The 17,228-nt window shown below is 33.3% G+C and overlaps 1 protein-coding gene across 1 annotated transcript in view; it reads left to right on the top strand.

Annotated features, from left to right (window-relative positions):
• kon (chondroitin sulfate proteoglycan 4-like protein) overlaps nt 1-17,228 on the top strand; it is a 36,873-nt gene that overhangs the window by 3,829 nt on the left and 15,816 nt on the right. The window contains exons 4-7 of the mRNA XM_089698561.1: nt 1,803-1,946; nt 2,059-2,240; nt 2,349-2,556; nt 16,963-17,118. Coding sequence (XP_089554687.1) covers nt 1,803-1,946; nt 2,059-2,240; nt 2,349-2,556; nt 16,963-17,118 — 690 coding nt within the window. The remainder of the gene's footprint in view (nt 1-1,802; nt 1,947-2,058; nt 2,241-2,348; nt 2,557-16,962; nt 17,119-17,228) is intronic.

Genomic DNA, 17,228 nt, shown 5'->3' on the forward strand with positions numbered 1-17,228 from the left:
CACATTTAAAAAATAACTAACATATCATCAAATTCACATAACTACCTAAAAGCGTAACAAATATGAAATAACCCACTAAAACATTAGTTAACTATAATTATTAAAAAAATAAAAGTATAATATATAAGTAATATAGTTATTACTTATCTTTTACGGGGGTTTATGTTGATGAAATTTCACGTATCTCGATGACACAATAAAAAAGTCATCGGGATACGTGAAATTCCATCAACATAAGTCTAAGTAAAAGATAAGTAATAACTTTATTACTTATATATTATACTTTTATTTTTTTAATAATTATAGTTAACTAATGTTTTTAGTGGGTTATTTCATATTTGTTACGCTTTTAGGTAGTTATGTGAATTTGATGATATGTTAGTTATTTTTTAAATGTGTCTGGCTAGCTGTAAGAACCATGAACACTGTCTGGCTCTTAAGGTAATGTCTTTTTATAGGTCCCCAAGTAACATATATAAAATTTAGCTTTTAAACTATAATGTAAGTTAGGTAGAATTTTATACACCCTTACTACATGTTTCCTGCCAAAGTAACCACAACCCAGACTTGATAATCGCTAGTCGTTCTTATCTGTATCGGAGACATATACAGAGAAACTTTCAACTTTCCGAAAGAAAGGAAAGTCTGGCCGTCGTGGGCTCTTATATTACTAGTAACGACGACATAGATTATTATTATATTATTTCGTTTTGTTAGAACTGCACATTTTCAATTACGATTACATATTTATATAATAATACATATACACCGACCGATACAAGTAATTTTAAGGTTTGATTTTATGAACCATTCTAAACATAATAAACAATTTCTGATTTAAAGAACTGACGTCGCTACCTACATTAAACCTTTTTTCTTTTTAAATACCAGAGACGTTACTCTAAAAATCTAAATCTGACATCTAGAATCGAATGCATTGATTACTTGTGAATAAAAATCATCATAAATTAATAAATGTGTTGTGTTTTTTTTAATTATGAAGAAACTTGTCTTATTTTGCTCCTTAAATTTACGAAAGAAAGTATATTACTGGGACAGGGATTCGCCTGATGAAAATTGACATGTGTTTCAAGTTCGATTGACAAATGTTTCAAGTCAGTATCGACTAATTCACTTTAATCGATGTTTTTAAGCAGGTTACCTCTCTTCGAAGATAAAATTGATAGACGTCAAATGTTGCCTATTAAATTGGCTCGACTTTAATTGATAATCCCCTTTTATATGTAGAAGTCTTAACGCGTCATAATGGGCTTTTTGTTAAGCTTTTGCTAAAATAAAAATAGTTGTCCATTATTGAGAAACTAATTCTATGTTGTTTGTACATTCGTATTAATAGGATTATCGGATTATTAAGAGAAACAAGTGAAAGAGAAAAATCTATGTAATTAATGGACTCCTAGAACCTACCTAGTTACTTCTACGAAGCTTCCGCCTCCCGGTTCATATTTAGTTTCCGTTCAATTCATTTTTGCAATAACTTAGTTATAATTTAGTATTTTCCCCGGGAAACTCGATCTTTCATTGTGCACGGTATAAAATAAGGAAAATTTTTCATATAAAATTTAATATAGTCGAGAAAATAGTAAACAAGGAACGATGTAAATACTGAAAACTTATATTAGCAATATCCAGTTTCATCTAGCTGAAATCTATATTGTACTTTGCTGTGAGCTCAAAAAGAACATCGGCAGTGTTTTCTACATTATTTACTTGATAAACGTATGTTGAGTCACGCAACTGAATCGCCTGATTATGCCATTGACATCGTTTATTATTTTTAGGTCGACGACAGTACAGTGAAGAAGAGATTGCCAGGACGATTCTTTGAACTAAATATACATTTTGGTGTATTTCTCGGTGGTCAAGGAGACTTCTCTGAGTTGTTCCTTGGTCACATGGAGAATTTTCGCGGTTGTATGGAAGATGTAGGTTCAATGAAAGATTTAATTAAATTTGTACATTATCAATATTTTTGTATCAATCTAGCGCAGCTCTATATCGAGTTTTATTAGTATTGTAATTATTTAATTCCGTCAGGTATTTTATAATGGCGTGAAAATATTAGAAAAAGCGCGAAGCCGTAGTGCTTCAGTGCAGCTCGAAGGTGTGACGTGGAACTGTGCACCAGAGTTTGACGCCGATTTGAACTCTGATATAAGCTTCGTGGATGAAGGAGCATATATGATCCTTCCTAAAATAAACTCTAGAGCGGGAGGCAGGTGAGTTTCTTTACATGGGAAGCGGATTACGGGCTTGTTAATATACGAGTTCGAACATCTGATAGACTATCAAATTGATAACTCTAATAATTTGAATTTCTTTAATAGGTGGCAAATCGAGTTCAAGACGATTACGCCGAACGCTATAATCCTGTACAATCCAGGCGGCGGCAGAGGATCTGACTTCTTGGCTGTAGAAATCTTAGAGGGGATCGTCCGCGTGAAAATGTCGCGTGGACAAATAGCGCACACTGTGAGGGTGAACGATGGACAATGGCATAAGCTGCACCTCCTATTCAACCCTTCCTTGATCGAGGTAAGTGGACAAAGGAAAATGCAAATTTTAATCAACATTTTACAGCCTTTTATTTTTTTAAATACACGATTCATTGAACACTTTGTGCGATAAAGCTTTTTGACAGAATATGCGGTGTTAATTTTACTGAAACCATTACATACGAACAATTTACATTTTGTATTTTGTCAACCGTAAAGCTTCAGGTCGCCTGTGGACTCTCCTTGTTTACCCGTCATATTCCGTGAAAAGGCTATGAAACGATTCTAGGAAACCATTTGCGCACTCAATTACAAACAAAAATGACCGGACAATTTTAAATTATTTCGAACTTTGTTTAATTAACTTTTTCATTGTACACAAAGTAAATATATTTACTTTTCGATCCGATCGTGTGAAATCCAGCAACTTATTTTATTTTCATGGTTTGATTTTAATATTTTTGTTATGATTCATATCGGTTTCGACAAACCTGTTTTTTGTAAACAAGCGAAATGGATTGTAAATAAATAACAGTTAATTTATGCATAGGATCGACTCGTAACGAATTATTTGAAAGGTGCTCAATTCTAACTACTATCTATTCTAGGTATTGAAATATAACGTAGATCTTGGTCTACAACACAATTTCACCGTCACAAAACTAATGCCGCTTTGAATGTCAGCTAGATATCCGCATAATGTAAAATGCAATGCAGCATTTGCCTTTAAAATCGGAGGTACGAAGCTATCCCCGGCTTTAGACAGCTATTGTCTACCTATTCTTGAACGTTTGATAACAATCTTTTGTGAGAGGATAGCCGTGCGGCAAAACTGCAACTTTATTATAATGAAAAGCATACCTTTTCGTTTATATTGACGTATTCGTATCGATCATAATATTTTGACCCCCTTTTTAAATTACATCTGCAAAATTGTGCCCTAATTGCGATGTTAATGTTTAGGTAACGAAAACGTAAATAACGTTATTAAAATTATACTGATTTTCCAATAGTTGATGAGTATTTAAAATGAAAATGCCGCTCATGTTTATACAAATACCGGTCTACCGCAATTAAGGTAGAAATTAATTTCACAATTTGGCAGGCCCTTTCATATACCGATGAATGCAATTTATGGTCATTATCCGACGCAATTAGCTTTTATGTGCGATTAATTTTTAATTAGCGTACTACAACACACTAACGCGTTTGATGCACATCTCAATGTAGTCCGTACATGTAGCATTATACTATACAAAGGCTGTGTTGAGATCCGTCTTGGGAGCAACGATTAATGTAATATAATTGGCCTCGCTAATAAACAGTCTTATCCTGTGTGAACTAGTCAGTGATTTATCTATTAGATTCTCGTTTTGCTCGCAATTAGGTATTAAATAGAGTACGGTACCTTTTTTTTATAGTGGGGAAATCTTCCAAAGATACCCACGGCCCCCGGGGAAGGAGCCGTGGGTTATGTCGGATTCTTACCGACTAAAACCCCACTGTGTTCCGTCGAGCCGCTTTAATGATGGGGCCGCGGGTATTTGTTAGAATTCTTCCGCGACCAGTACCTAATTAATAACACTTGAAGAGATTCCCGACTTCAAATACAAGTATTATTTATAGAATATGATTCCACTATTTTATTAAATCTATAGATACAATCTACTCATACTGTTACTAATATCATAAACGTGAAAGTTTGTGAGAATTTATACTTACCTATCTAAGTATGTTCAATTCCTGTGAATTTTAACAAGCGCAAGTGTTAGTTAGAAAAGTGAGAAAGTTTTCCAGGAATTTTTTTGTCTAATAAAAACAAATTTAAAAACACCCAAGCCCTTTGGCTTATTCGAGTAAAACAGCTAGAATAGAAGATAGTTTTCGGCCGCTACCGAGGCACGCTCGCTTCGCTCGCTCGGATCGTGCGTTTTGTATTCAACGTGCAAAAATAATCTATCTCAAATCTAGCCAATGCAAGTATGTAATACATAATATATTATTTTTCTATGTCAATCGGGCAATAATCATAATTTCGTTCAGACTTCAGAATGAACATTGACCAAGTCATCATCATCTTTTGTAACAGTAATTGGTAAAGAATCGAAATCGTAATGAAAAGGATAAACGGTCATCCACCAACTACCTGGATGAACGTTAACACTCCAGTCATCAGGCACAAGGAAATATTAATATAAACTGGCCACTGCATTTCGGTAAACAGTAATTCATGTGCATTAAATATTTAAATAATAAAATCGGTGCGAGCTCTATTAAACATTAAAAACCCACTTTTGTAATTTACATCTTAGGGGGTGTCCATAAATTACGTGAGGCTTATTAATTATTAATTTTATGTGACGCGTTAAATTTGATGAGATTGGACTCCCCCTCTTGAACATCTCATGTAATTGACGTGGTGTGTGTGTGTGTGTATAGAACCCTATTTCACATACACAACACAACTTAGGTATTTCATATGAAATCTAAATTAAAGTTACGAATTAATACTGAGTACAGCCAGTTGCTTATTCGTTAGGTACCTACAAAATTAGATTACAATTTTATTATGATATTACATTGCATCTCGGTTTTCTCCTAACTAAAAACTATGTTTAAGTTTATATTTTTAAACTATCATCGAGGTAATGTATAGATATAATTATACTAAATTGGTTTATACACCTAAAATTGTATGTTATTGTATGTTGTACTTAATTGGTATGTTAACTATTCAAACCGCTTTTAAATAAACAAACACAAATTGAATATGTATCAATTTTTTCAGTTCTATTTTATGTTATGACTTACGGACGGTATTCAAAAATCAAACATAAAAATTCGGTTCAGTTAATATTCCCTTATAAATGCGTTCAAATTTCCCTGAGTGAAAATAAATCATTGAGTCCCGAAACTGTATCAATTAACAGTATCCGCATTTTCCAGTTTTAATTAACCTGCACGTAGAAAAAATAATATTTGTAATATCGAACCGCGCTTCATTCCGCGAAACAGCGTTCATTACCTAGTTATTTGACAGAATACGGGAATATAAGGAACCTAGACGCTTTATACCAACATTTTAATGACTTATTCAGAAACTCAAAATGATATACATATTTTTATTGCCCTCGCAAAAGAAAAATTAAGTCGCAATTCAAGGAATTCGTAAGAGGAAAATTGTAATATTATAAAATAAACGAAAACAAAGATGATTTAAAAAACAACAAGCTTAACAGTATATGACGGAATAATAATAATTTTGGAATATAATTGGTTTAATACCCTGCTGGAAAATTTATCGAATAGGTACTATACTTATTCAGAAATATCCCAGCTTAAACTCTGTTTTTACGATATAATTGGCTTAATTCTTAGATGGAATATTTCGTCGGAAAATACTTACACAAAAATATCATACTTCAGATTGTTTAATCCTTTTATAATTGATGTTTAGTCGAGCAAATTTAATAGGCAACATTTGACGTCTATCAATTTTATCTTCGAACCTCCCACTCCCCTCGAATTTACCTCTCGTAAGCTGCTTAAAACATCGATTTAAGTGAATTAATCGATACTGACTTGAAACATCTGTCAATCGGCCTTGAAACAATTTTAAAATTCATCAGGCGAATGCCTGTCCCAGTAATATACTTTCTTTCGTAAATTTAAGGAGCAAAATAAGATAAGTACTTATCTACATAATTAAAAAAACACAACGCATTTATTAATGATAATTTTTATTCACAAGTAATCAATGTATTCGATTCTAGGTGTCAGATTTCGATTTTAAGAGTAACGTCTCTGGTATTTAAAAATAAAAAAGGTTTATTGGCACAAAATTGTAGCGACGTCATTTCTTTAAATCAGAAATTGTTTATTATGTTTAGAATGGTTTATCAGTAAAATCAAATCTTAAAATTACCTTTATCGGTCATTATTATTATAAATATGTAATAGTATTATTGAAAAAAGTTAAGCAAATGTGCAATTCTAACAAAACGAAATAACATATTATTCTATGTCGCCGTTACTAGGTTACGTTGTTAAACTTTGTTGAACTGTTAAATGTTGCCTATTAAAATGGCTCTACTATAGGTGTCAAAATGTATGTTTATTTCTTGCTATAAAATGAAGAACGGACAATGGACATCTTATTCTTTTTTAGTTTCATTTATACATGACATCTTTAACGATGGGCTCGAGGCCAGTAATAAAAGGGTGGCGACTGAGGCTTTCATGATAGGTATTCCTTTATGAATTCGTTTCATATAGAAGTCAGTGAAATTAACAGAAGCTTACATGAACCGGCTCACTGATGCAGCGATCTTTTGTTCCACGCTAACATTGATGTAGAGTGTAGATAATAACTACGTACCAAGTCCGTGACTTTGAATGACTACTAAGTAGCCACACAATAGGATTGAGCTCACCCTCCAGTTTAAGGTATAATTTTAGTCGTTAGTCGTTACGTAGCGTAGGCATATTATATCGTATATGCCGTAGACGTTAAATGAGTTGAATTCAAACGTGTAATTTTCTTTACGTAAGATTACCTGTTATCAAGTCTACTGTGTAAGATATAAACAATAAAAATTCATATTTGAACGTATAATACAAACAATTTAAAGCGACTACACGAGTGTAGCATATTGCGCTTGTGAAATGCACTTCGCTCGCCCCGATGCACGGGAGTCATATTATGAAAAGACTGTAACGAGCAGATATAAATATGGTTGTACACATTGAGATATTAATACTACGTATGGAGTCGACACCGCCTACATCACATATTATGTTCCGCTCAACATAGGCCATATGGATTATCTGCACTCAATCGCTTTAGCGCGATGGTCGCGTTCATGTCTTGTTTGTTTTAAAGCAAAAAACCAAGAAACTCATCAAATATGTGCCCTCGAGTATGTTGCGATATTGCACTTATAATTCAAGTAATGCGGCAAAGTGCAAAGAAATAACTTGTCATCGATAATTAATTAGATAATCATTTTTAAAACTTGGTTCGAGCAAAATTTTTGGCGGACGCCATTTTGCGTCATTTGTCATGGACTAAAAATTTAAGAAACGGCATTGGGTATGAAAGATGTATAAATAGTAATATTAGATGACGTAAATTTTTATAGTGGAAAAAAATAATTTTACACATTTAAAAAATATTGTACTGTGGATATTATTTGAAAAAAGGTTAAATCATGAAAGATGAAATTAAATTACCTAAGTATGTATAATTTTTGTTTTAATTGAAAAGTTTTTAATTGATAAGTTTATTTATAATTTATTTATTAGATTAATTATATTTTTTTATTCAATTGATTGTTTTTAATTGATAAGTAATAGGCAAAATATTTACAAAATTTCGCCTCTATAGCGGTGAGTCGATGACATCGCTTAAGGGTGCGTATAAAGCAAAATTACCAATCTTCTATTAGATGATACGTGTAATATTCAAGACCAAATCTAAAAAATAAAATATATATCAAACTAGATGATATGTTCAACGATTCTGTTCAATCAAAAACATAAAATATTAAAATTGACTCGATAAAAAAAAATCACCAAGTTAGCTCTAATTTTCACACTTTTACGTTTTCTACTTGACATGGTAATACTTATTATGATTTTTTTTTCATAAACAATTATAATAAAAATAATAAAAATAATAAAATAAATCTTTATTTCACCTTTAGATTATACAAAATTGAATATGAGGCTCTGGTTCTCTTGCTAGGCATAGCCTGTGTTAAGAGAGCCAGTCCCTTCCCTTGATACATCTTGGTCTTGTTAAAGGTAAAAATGAAAAGAAAATTTATACAAAGGCAAAATTTAAAATTAAAATAAAAATAAAAGGGAGAATAGCCAACTCTGTGAATGTGTGCTGTGTGTGTTTGTGTGTGTGTTTGCGTGTGTGTATGTGTATGTATGTGTGTGAGTGTGGGTGGATGTGTGTGAATGTGTGTGAATGTGTGTGTGTGTTTTATTTATTTGAGTAACGAGTGAACGTGTTGTGTAGTAGGTATAATTGCGGTGAGTTACATTAAGAATAATTTATTTAACTTGTGAGATAAGGAGATTTTCTAAGCCATCGTAATCATATTCGTCTAGCCATGATAAAACTGTTTTCTTAACCCGTGACACGTTCTACGCACAATGTTTGTGTCGTAACGCAAATTGTACTGTAGCGTTCTGCGCACAAACTCTGTGCCTAACGCGGCCCGTGACATTGAAGGCCATCTGTAGTGAATTACAAGTGAATGTTTCCAGTATAAAAAATATTTCTCTATGCCTTAAACATTTATAATTCGAATCGACACGACTCCGAGACAGGCAATAGAGACCAAAACCACAAAATAAAAAAAAAAAGTGAATCATTGATTGAGTTGCGTCATCGGCCATAGTTTGTGACATTTGTCTTGTTCAACGAATATTTGGATTGTGAATTATGCCGAGAGGAATAATTAGATGAGTGATAATTGAGACGTATATTACTGGAAATTTTACGTAGAATACGTTTATGATATTGGTTTTAGGGATATTTGAAGAATACTCAGTGAAAAAGTGTCTCAACTTTTCAGTGCGGAAGACGCAAAATGGCGCTTTTTTTCTTGTTTGTGAATAATGGAGATTTGTTATTATTCATAGTGAAATACGTTGTGTTAAATGTGTGAAAATATAAGTGAATGTATTTGGCAATCGTGTAGTGATATGAAAACGTGAATATGATCATTTGATGACTCAGCATTATCATGTAAGTGTTAGTATGTAAGCAATTAAAATTAAAACAAAAGAAAATCATTTTTTTATAATTTTATAGAAAAAATATATCGTCATGATTACATTTTTATGCTATAACTAGTTTCTTCCTCTTTCCAAAAATATATAATACATGGCATATAATTATAGAACAATAGGGTAAATAAAATTTTCAAACTCGGTAGTCATAAAAAAGCTAGATTTCGTGAACTCCCTTGACACTATCGGGATCGGTGCCGGCTGTGCGCCAGACGCGTGATAGGTTAAAGGTGTTCCTATTTAGCTTTTTTACATTAATTTTATTGTTCAATTTGTTGTATATACGAGGAGCTAGTACTCTGTATGATTTGTTAGCAAATTTACTTTTAAAAGCAGGTACAGGGCATCGATCTATCCGTTTATTCGCTACTTGAAGCGAAGGTACAGTATTAATATGGTATCTCTGGAGAATATTTAAGAAATATAATTTGCGGACACTAAGCACCTGTGCTTCTTTGAGAACTGCAGTGGTAGGACATCTAAATGGAAGTTTCAAGGCAACTTTAATAAGGCAACGTTGTGCTCGTTCCACTTGTATTAAATGCGTTTTTGCCATACCACCCCAAGTGCATATGCAGTAGCGAAGCAAACTTTCGCACAACGCTTTGTAGGCCAGAATCAAGATGTTCTTGTTGGCAACAGCATTAAGTGACTTAAAAATATACACCAGGCGCCGCATTTTAGTCGCTAGGTAATTCGCTTGCGGTATCCATCTTAGGTTATGGTCTATTTGAATGCCTAGATATTTACAGTGCTCTACACGCGTTAAGTTTATACAAGCACAACTACTGGTATAGTGATGATGTCTGTTACACGGATAGGTATGTAATTTAATATTAAAATCACTAGTAGGCAATCCAGTTTTTGTTTTTGCGAAACAGATAAGATTTGATTTTCTTATGTTGAGCGATAGAAGGTTGTCCGATAAAAGTGGTTTATCTGCGATAAACCACTTTTATCGTGACAAAACCAAACGTTTATCTCGAGAAAAAAAGAGCACCAAAAGTGGTTTATCGCAGATAAAACCAAAACTAAAAGTAATTACACAAAATGCTCTGACAAATATCTTGCAAATGTTTTAATATAATTGTTTATGAAAAAAAAAATCATAATAAGTATTACCATGTCAAGTAGAAAACGTAAAAGTGTGAAAATTAGAGCTAACTTGGTGATTTTTTTTTATCGAGTAAATTTTAATATTTTATGTTTTTGATTAAACAGAATCGTTGAACATATCATCTAGTTTGATATATATTTTATTTTTTAGGTTTGGTCTTGAATATTACACGTATCATCTAATAGAAGATTGGTAATTTTGCTTTATACGCACCCTTAATCTATGACTCACATGCCGCCCCGCGTCGCCGCGCTTGCAGCACAGATTTTGTTCATGTTGTCTCCTCTATACGTAGTCATAATAGCACAATGGTTGTACAGTAGCTTTTTAATGCTCCAATGAGTCTTTACCGTCCTTGTCGTTCCTACGTATGTTTTACCAATTATTGCATTTGTTTCGCGCAGGCATGTTCGCATCCATTCGGATATAAACATTTTTAATTCAAACATCCTTTTTACGTGCCGTAGTGAAATTTTAAGCCAATAAATTCGTGTCACATTCTAATAAATTAAATTATTCACAGCCTGTAGCCGATCGACACTGCATGAATTTAATATGTTCACATGGGTAATTATTGTAGAGCCATTTTAATAGGCAACATTTGACAGTTCAACAAAATTCAACAACGTAACCTAGTAACCACGACATAGAATAACATGATATTTCGTTTTGTTAGAACTGCACATTTGTTTAACTTTTTTCAATTACGATTACATATTTATAATAATAATGACCGATAGAAGTAATTTTAGGACTTGATTTTACTGATAAACCATTCTAAACATAATGAACAATTTCTGATTTAAAGAACTGACGTCGCTACAATTTTGTGTCAATAAACCTTTTATCTTTTTAAATACCAGAGACGTTACTCTAAAAATCGAAATCTGACATCTAGAATCGAATGCATTGATTACTTGGGAATAAAAATTATCATAAATTATTGACATGTGTTTCAAGTTCGATTGACAAATGTTTCAAGTCCGTATCGATTAATTCACTTTAATCGATGTTTTTAAGCAGGTTACCACCCTATGAAGATAAAATTGATAGACGTCAAATGTTGCCTATTAAATTGGCTCTACTATAATACATATTGACATATCCTATTGAAAGCTTTACTATTTCATGAAATGTTGATATTCAAAGCTTTGATGCTGGATACGTAAATTTTGGTGAAAATTTCACATATACCCATTATTATGATATCGAATGTTACGTTCAGTATTTTGAATTATGATTTTCGAGAACTTAATACATAGCTAGTTTGTAATGTAGGTAATACTGGGAAAATTACTAAACCCGTTGTTTACTTTGTATTCATGACGTTCGGGAAAGAGTATGTTTAGCAAATTGCAAATGTTAATTTTATGTTTATTATTGGATTCGAAATTAAATGGAAATTGTCTCGTCATATTTTTCGATGGAGATGAAAAGCGACGCGCGTTTTCCGATGGTGTCTGATACATGCTATATAAGAAGTATGCATTAAGTATTTGTTAAGCTTCGGTATTTTAGTAAATATCGCGTCCCAGCTTATTAACATATTGTACCAAGCGTGGTAACATACCGTAAAGTTGCTATCACTTATTACTATGGTGTCGAGCTGTTAGGATGCACACCCGGTATAAGCGCAACTCAATCCGTGCAGTCTCTCATTCCAAAACTAATTATAATTTAACGAGGAATCTACCTAAGGATTAATTAATTAATGCTGTAGTTTAATTCACTATATTCGGAATGTTCTTCGTTTCACAGTAGCAGTACACCGCTAATACTCTATTACGTTGATGGGATACGAAGTTTGTATGTTGAATATTCACTTTATAGACAGGTATTACCGTGTCCTCTCATGCCCCATTGATAGATTTGTAATAAGGTAGATAAGAGGATCATGCGATAAATTGTATTATCGCTCCAAAGTAACTAATATGAAAGTCGTATTTCTTTTAAGACTTTTACTTAGATATAGGTATTTTTTATGTATAATATTTTTTTTAATGTAAGTATGAGTTTTTTTCGATTTTTGTAACTGTGATTATCACAAATATTTCCTCGACTTATTTTTTATGCCATAGTCGGTAAGAGAGGTGGAGTGAGAGGTATACCTAACGGTGATTGGTAGATAGGAGGATAGTTGGATGGTAAGCGCGTGAAATCATGATCATTCATGATTCACGATCATGATCATTTGCAGAGTCCAAAAGCCGTGGATTGCATACTTTAAAAGATACATCCCTTTCTCTTGATAAAAAAATGGTTGATGATAACAATAAGCGAAAGAATTGGGAAGGGTGAGAGAGACAACATGGGTCTTCTGCTCCCCTACTCGCTCTTTGAAACCCGGACCCCGATCGTCTGTTGGAGTGTTGTACCCCAGTACTAACTGGCTCAATTTGTGCCGAAACTTGATCGACTCCCATATTATATTTTATACAAAGAACTAGCGACCCGCCCCGGCTTCGCACGGGTGCAATGCTGATACTAAATACACTACAGAAAAACTGTGAACGTTGTATATAAAAACATAGCGGCCCGCTCCGGCTTCGCACGGGTATAAAATAGATAGCCGGGCGGCCGGCCGGTACCGCCGCAAACGCTACGTCCCGCAATTTTTAAATCTGTAATATCTTCGAAAATATTCACTTAAATCATACGGTGTAAAGGGCCATATAGATCTATATTAAATGAACAATGTATTCAAGGTATTTAATTGGTTAAGGATTAATGCTGTATTGGTTAAAATCGCATCGAAAATTAGCCACTATTTGTCGTAAAAAGTAAATGACAAACAAAGTTATTGTGGGTTATCCATAAGAGATAGACATATACCATCGCGGACTTTTCTGTAGACCTTTTCAATGTGTATAATACTTAATATGTACATTATTTTGATAAAACTCGTAGGGTTCAGCCTGCGTTTGCAATGTAAGCGGAAAAAATGTAATTTTTTACGACATCACATTAGAAACCTCAAAAATAACAATACTCCTCCACTATTTAATGGATGTTATTATACATATAAACCCTCCTCTTGAATCACTCTAACTATTAAAAAAAACCCCATCAAAATCCGTTGCGTAGTTTCAAAGATTTAAGCGTACAAAAGGGACATAGGGACAGGGAAAGCGACTTTGTTTTATACTATGTAGTGATATTAATTAACTATCTGACCGCCTCGTTGGTATAGTGGTTAACGCGTGAGCGTAGAACCTGGTCCTGGGTTCGATTCCCGCTGGAGATGAAGAAAAAAAAAAGGATTTCTCGGTCTGGCAGAACTAAAGGCAGGCGCAGATATGACGAAGCGCAACGCATTTTTCATTGTCAAACTATTATCGACATTGTTTTCATTGAAATAAAAAACCAACACACAAAATCACACAACAGTTTATTTCGGAGGAGCATTGAAGCGTCACACGCGAAAATAGCGCGTTGCGCTTTTTTGAATATTATTTTAGCTAGGACAATGTCGATAATAGTTTGACAATGTAAAATGCGCTGCGCTTCGTCATATCTGCACCGGCCCTTAGAAGACCAATTACCTACTTGTCCCTAAAGAAAATCGTACAGTGAAACAGATGAATGAACAATGCATCTGCCCCATGCCCAACAAGGGAACACGGCACTTCACTTACTAATTAATTAACTATATTTTGTAAAATGTACTACGGTTAATTATAATTCATGTAATCATCTTTCTATTTAAGTAGGAGTAGATATTTTTTTAAATATTGATTGAAAATTGAATTGAATTAGTCTTAAATATAAGAAATTAAAATCTTGTTCAACATAATTATTTTTACGTTGTTACTGGCTAGCATCTCAACATGGTCTTTCCCTCGTACAGAATATAATCAAACTATTCATGTAGGGCACCTCTATAAAGCACATTTTCGGAATTACCCGCCGCACACAATGGCCCCAGTGCACCTCACATTGAATTAGTGTAGCTGAAGCAACAATTTCATTTATATAATGACGAGTTAGAGGCTTCGTTATATAAACAATATATATAGCTATCATGCATATTGCATGCTTTTATTTTCTACGCTGTGGGATGCGAAATGTAGCGATCATTTTTTATGATATTCATTATGATCCCAGAACGTTCATTTGTTTTGTGCACGGTCACTCAATTTAGAGATTGGAACTAAAAGCCGTATAAAAAGAGTATAACGAAGTGTGTGGCCATCGACTTGATTTTAATACAGCCTTGAACTGAGCGCTTGGCTTTGTCACAAAAGTAAACTACAGACCAAACAGTGCTTTATATATAACTTTGAAGCATCGGCCGAGTTCCGTTCAATTATTCAATTAAGTTATATAATGGATTATGTTTTTGCATTTTAATATGGCGATACTGCGCTTTTAAATAAGTTTTTACTTGAGCTTGTAGTTTGCACTTAAGTATTTAAAGCTTAAATGGGACCATTTTATGTGGGACTTTCGGTGTACGAAAAATAGTTTACTGCATGTTATAACTTTTTGATAATTATGCCGTTCTCGACGACACCATTATGCAATTTATTGTTCCATTTTTTTATTAACACGGCAAATGGTGTAAAAGATACGCGTGAACAGGTGTAGTAACATTTTATTAAATTTAATATGGACATCGTACCATTATATTTAATTAAAGGTATTTTTTTATTCTGTGCAAAATTGAACGTAAATTTCATTAATCATTAAATTTCCACAATTAGGTTATACGCAAAATGTCGACTATCATGTTACGAGCCTGAATATTAATATAATATCAAGTTTCCAACCGATGCTATTCCGATGTAGAGTGTTCTGTGTAGTACACAATGTTGTATAGTGTATATCAACAATGATGTTTCAGATTTCAAAGGACGAGCTTGCTCAAGATTCCATTTCAAACGTTCAACGTATCATGATACGAAACGCATCGTGTACAATGTACATGAAGTCTTTCATTCTGTCAATGTGTGTTCACTTTGATATGCAGAACTATGCGATCAATTATGTGTATTATGTGAAATATGTTTTATATATATTATATATTATGTGTTATGAACATCTAAATGGTATGAGGATGAAATGGTAATAAACGAGATCTGGGTTCGATCCCCAATTGAAAATAATGATAAAAAAGTCTCGGTTTGGCAAGGCACAGATATCTAAGTCACCTACTTGCATGTAAAGCAAAATGCTCAGTTTAATATGTCTGCTCCATCATAAGGGACGATGGGATTTCATTTTGAAAACATCAACTAACATTTCAGCCAAAATGATGTTTGTCGATGTCAAAGCGAAACCAACGGTTATGTTGATAAATTGATAATCAAATCACAGAATACATAATAGTAGCTAAACGCTACAGAACGGACACTATCGGCCTCCCGCCAAAATTAAACACTTTACCTCACTCCGCACGATCAAACATTTTTCCGTAAGCATGATACGCAACGAAGATTGACAACATTAATCAAATTGACTTAAAGTAATTTTATTATTTTGGATTTGTGCTTATCGTTTTTTGTAGAAAATGGTTAGATATTGTGCTGTTTACGGATGTATTTCATCAGAAAAACGCGAAGTTTTTTTTACGCTAGTCACAAATGTGCCAACCATAAAGCGTTAACACACACATTTGCAGTCTCTACAGTGTGACTGTCAAAACGATAATTTTGTATGGAGTGTCCGGGGTGTGATCAAATGTTAAGAAACATAACGTGTAAACTGTTTCCGATAGGTCGCTCACGCAAACTTTGTGTGTCCCGGCGTTTCAACTTGTTTGTTGTTTCCGCTATTCAAACTTGTATGTACTTTGCAGAGATACAAACGTATCAAAGCGGATTCGATAATAATTTAACCGATTGCAATGAGTCCATACTAATTTTTGATCTGTTAACTAGTCTCATAGCGACTTGAAAACTACCGAACCTATTCAACTTTCTAACCTACAATCCAGGAAAAGATATATGACGTCATTAACCGTAGAAGAAACAGTAGCCCAGCTACATTTATTACATTGTAAAACTTTATAGCTATGACGAATTCATGCTTGCAGTTTTTAGTGCCTTTTATTGCTGTGCGAATGCATTTTAAAAGTTTCCTTAATTCTTATATAAGTGACGCAAGGCAAATGTTAGAAATAATCTTCTTATCAGACTTTCTTGAATTGTAATAATATTCTTTGTACTTTATTTACTTTGTGCATTTCATGTGAAGCAAAAGCGATAATTAAATGATTCAGCAGTGTTTGTCGGCATGCGAATTTATTATTTTAACATTGCGAAATTTGCGATGTTCATTAAAATGTCATGGTTTTAAACACTTAAAATTTAACAGTTTATAATTGATTGAAAATGGAATTTATTCGTAATGATCTTGTAATGATTTAATCTGTTAAATAAATGACGTTTAAAATTGTTATTTAAATTTGTGGTAAAACATTTTAAGCTCGTGATTAGGATCATTGTTGTTTAACGGTTTGGTATATTAAAAATGTAATATGCTGAGGATAAAAAATGTCAATGCATGGTTTTTCTTTTCCAGTTGTCAGTGGATAATATAGCGATGAGTACTCGTATAGAAAGTAGTGGCACGAGATATTTAGACCTGTCTGATACTTTCTATCTCGGTGGCATAGAGAGCGATAAGCGTCAAAGGGCTTTCGCCAAAGGAGTCAAAGCTGCCGATTCTAGTATTATGGTATGTCTTCATTTATTTATAGAGAGCTTCGATTTATCGCACTTAATGCATAAAATTATATGCATTTTGTATTGAAGCTCTTTAAATATGTAAATTGTTTTCGTACCGAT

The sequence above is a fragment of the Colias philodice genome, chromosome 1 (genome assembly GCF_061535455.1).
Source record: "Colias philodice isolate Cphi_HAF_F1 chromosome 1, ilColPhil1 Martin Lab GWU primary, whole genome shotgun sequence".
Taxonomy (NCBI): Eukaryota; Metazoa; Arthropoda; class Insecta; order Lepidoptera; family Pieridae; genus Colias; species Colias philodice.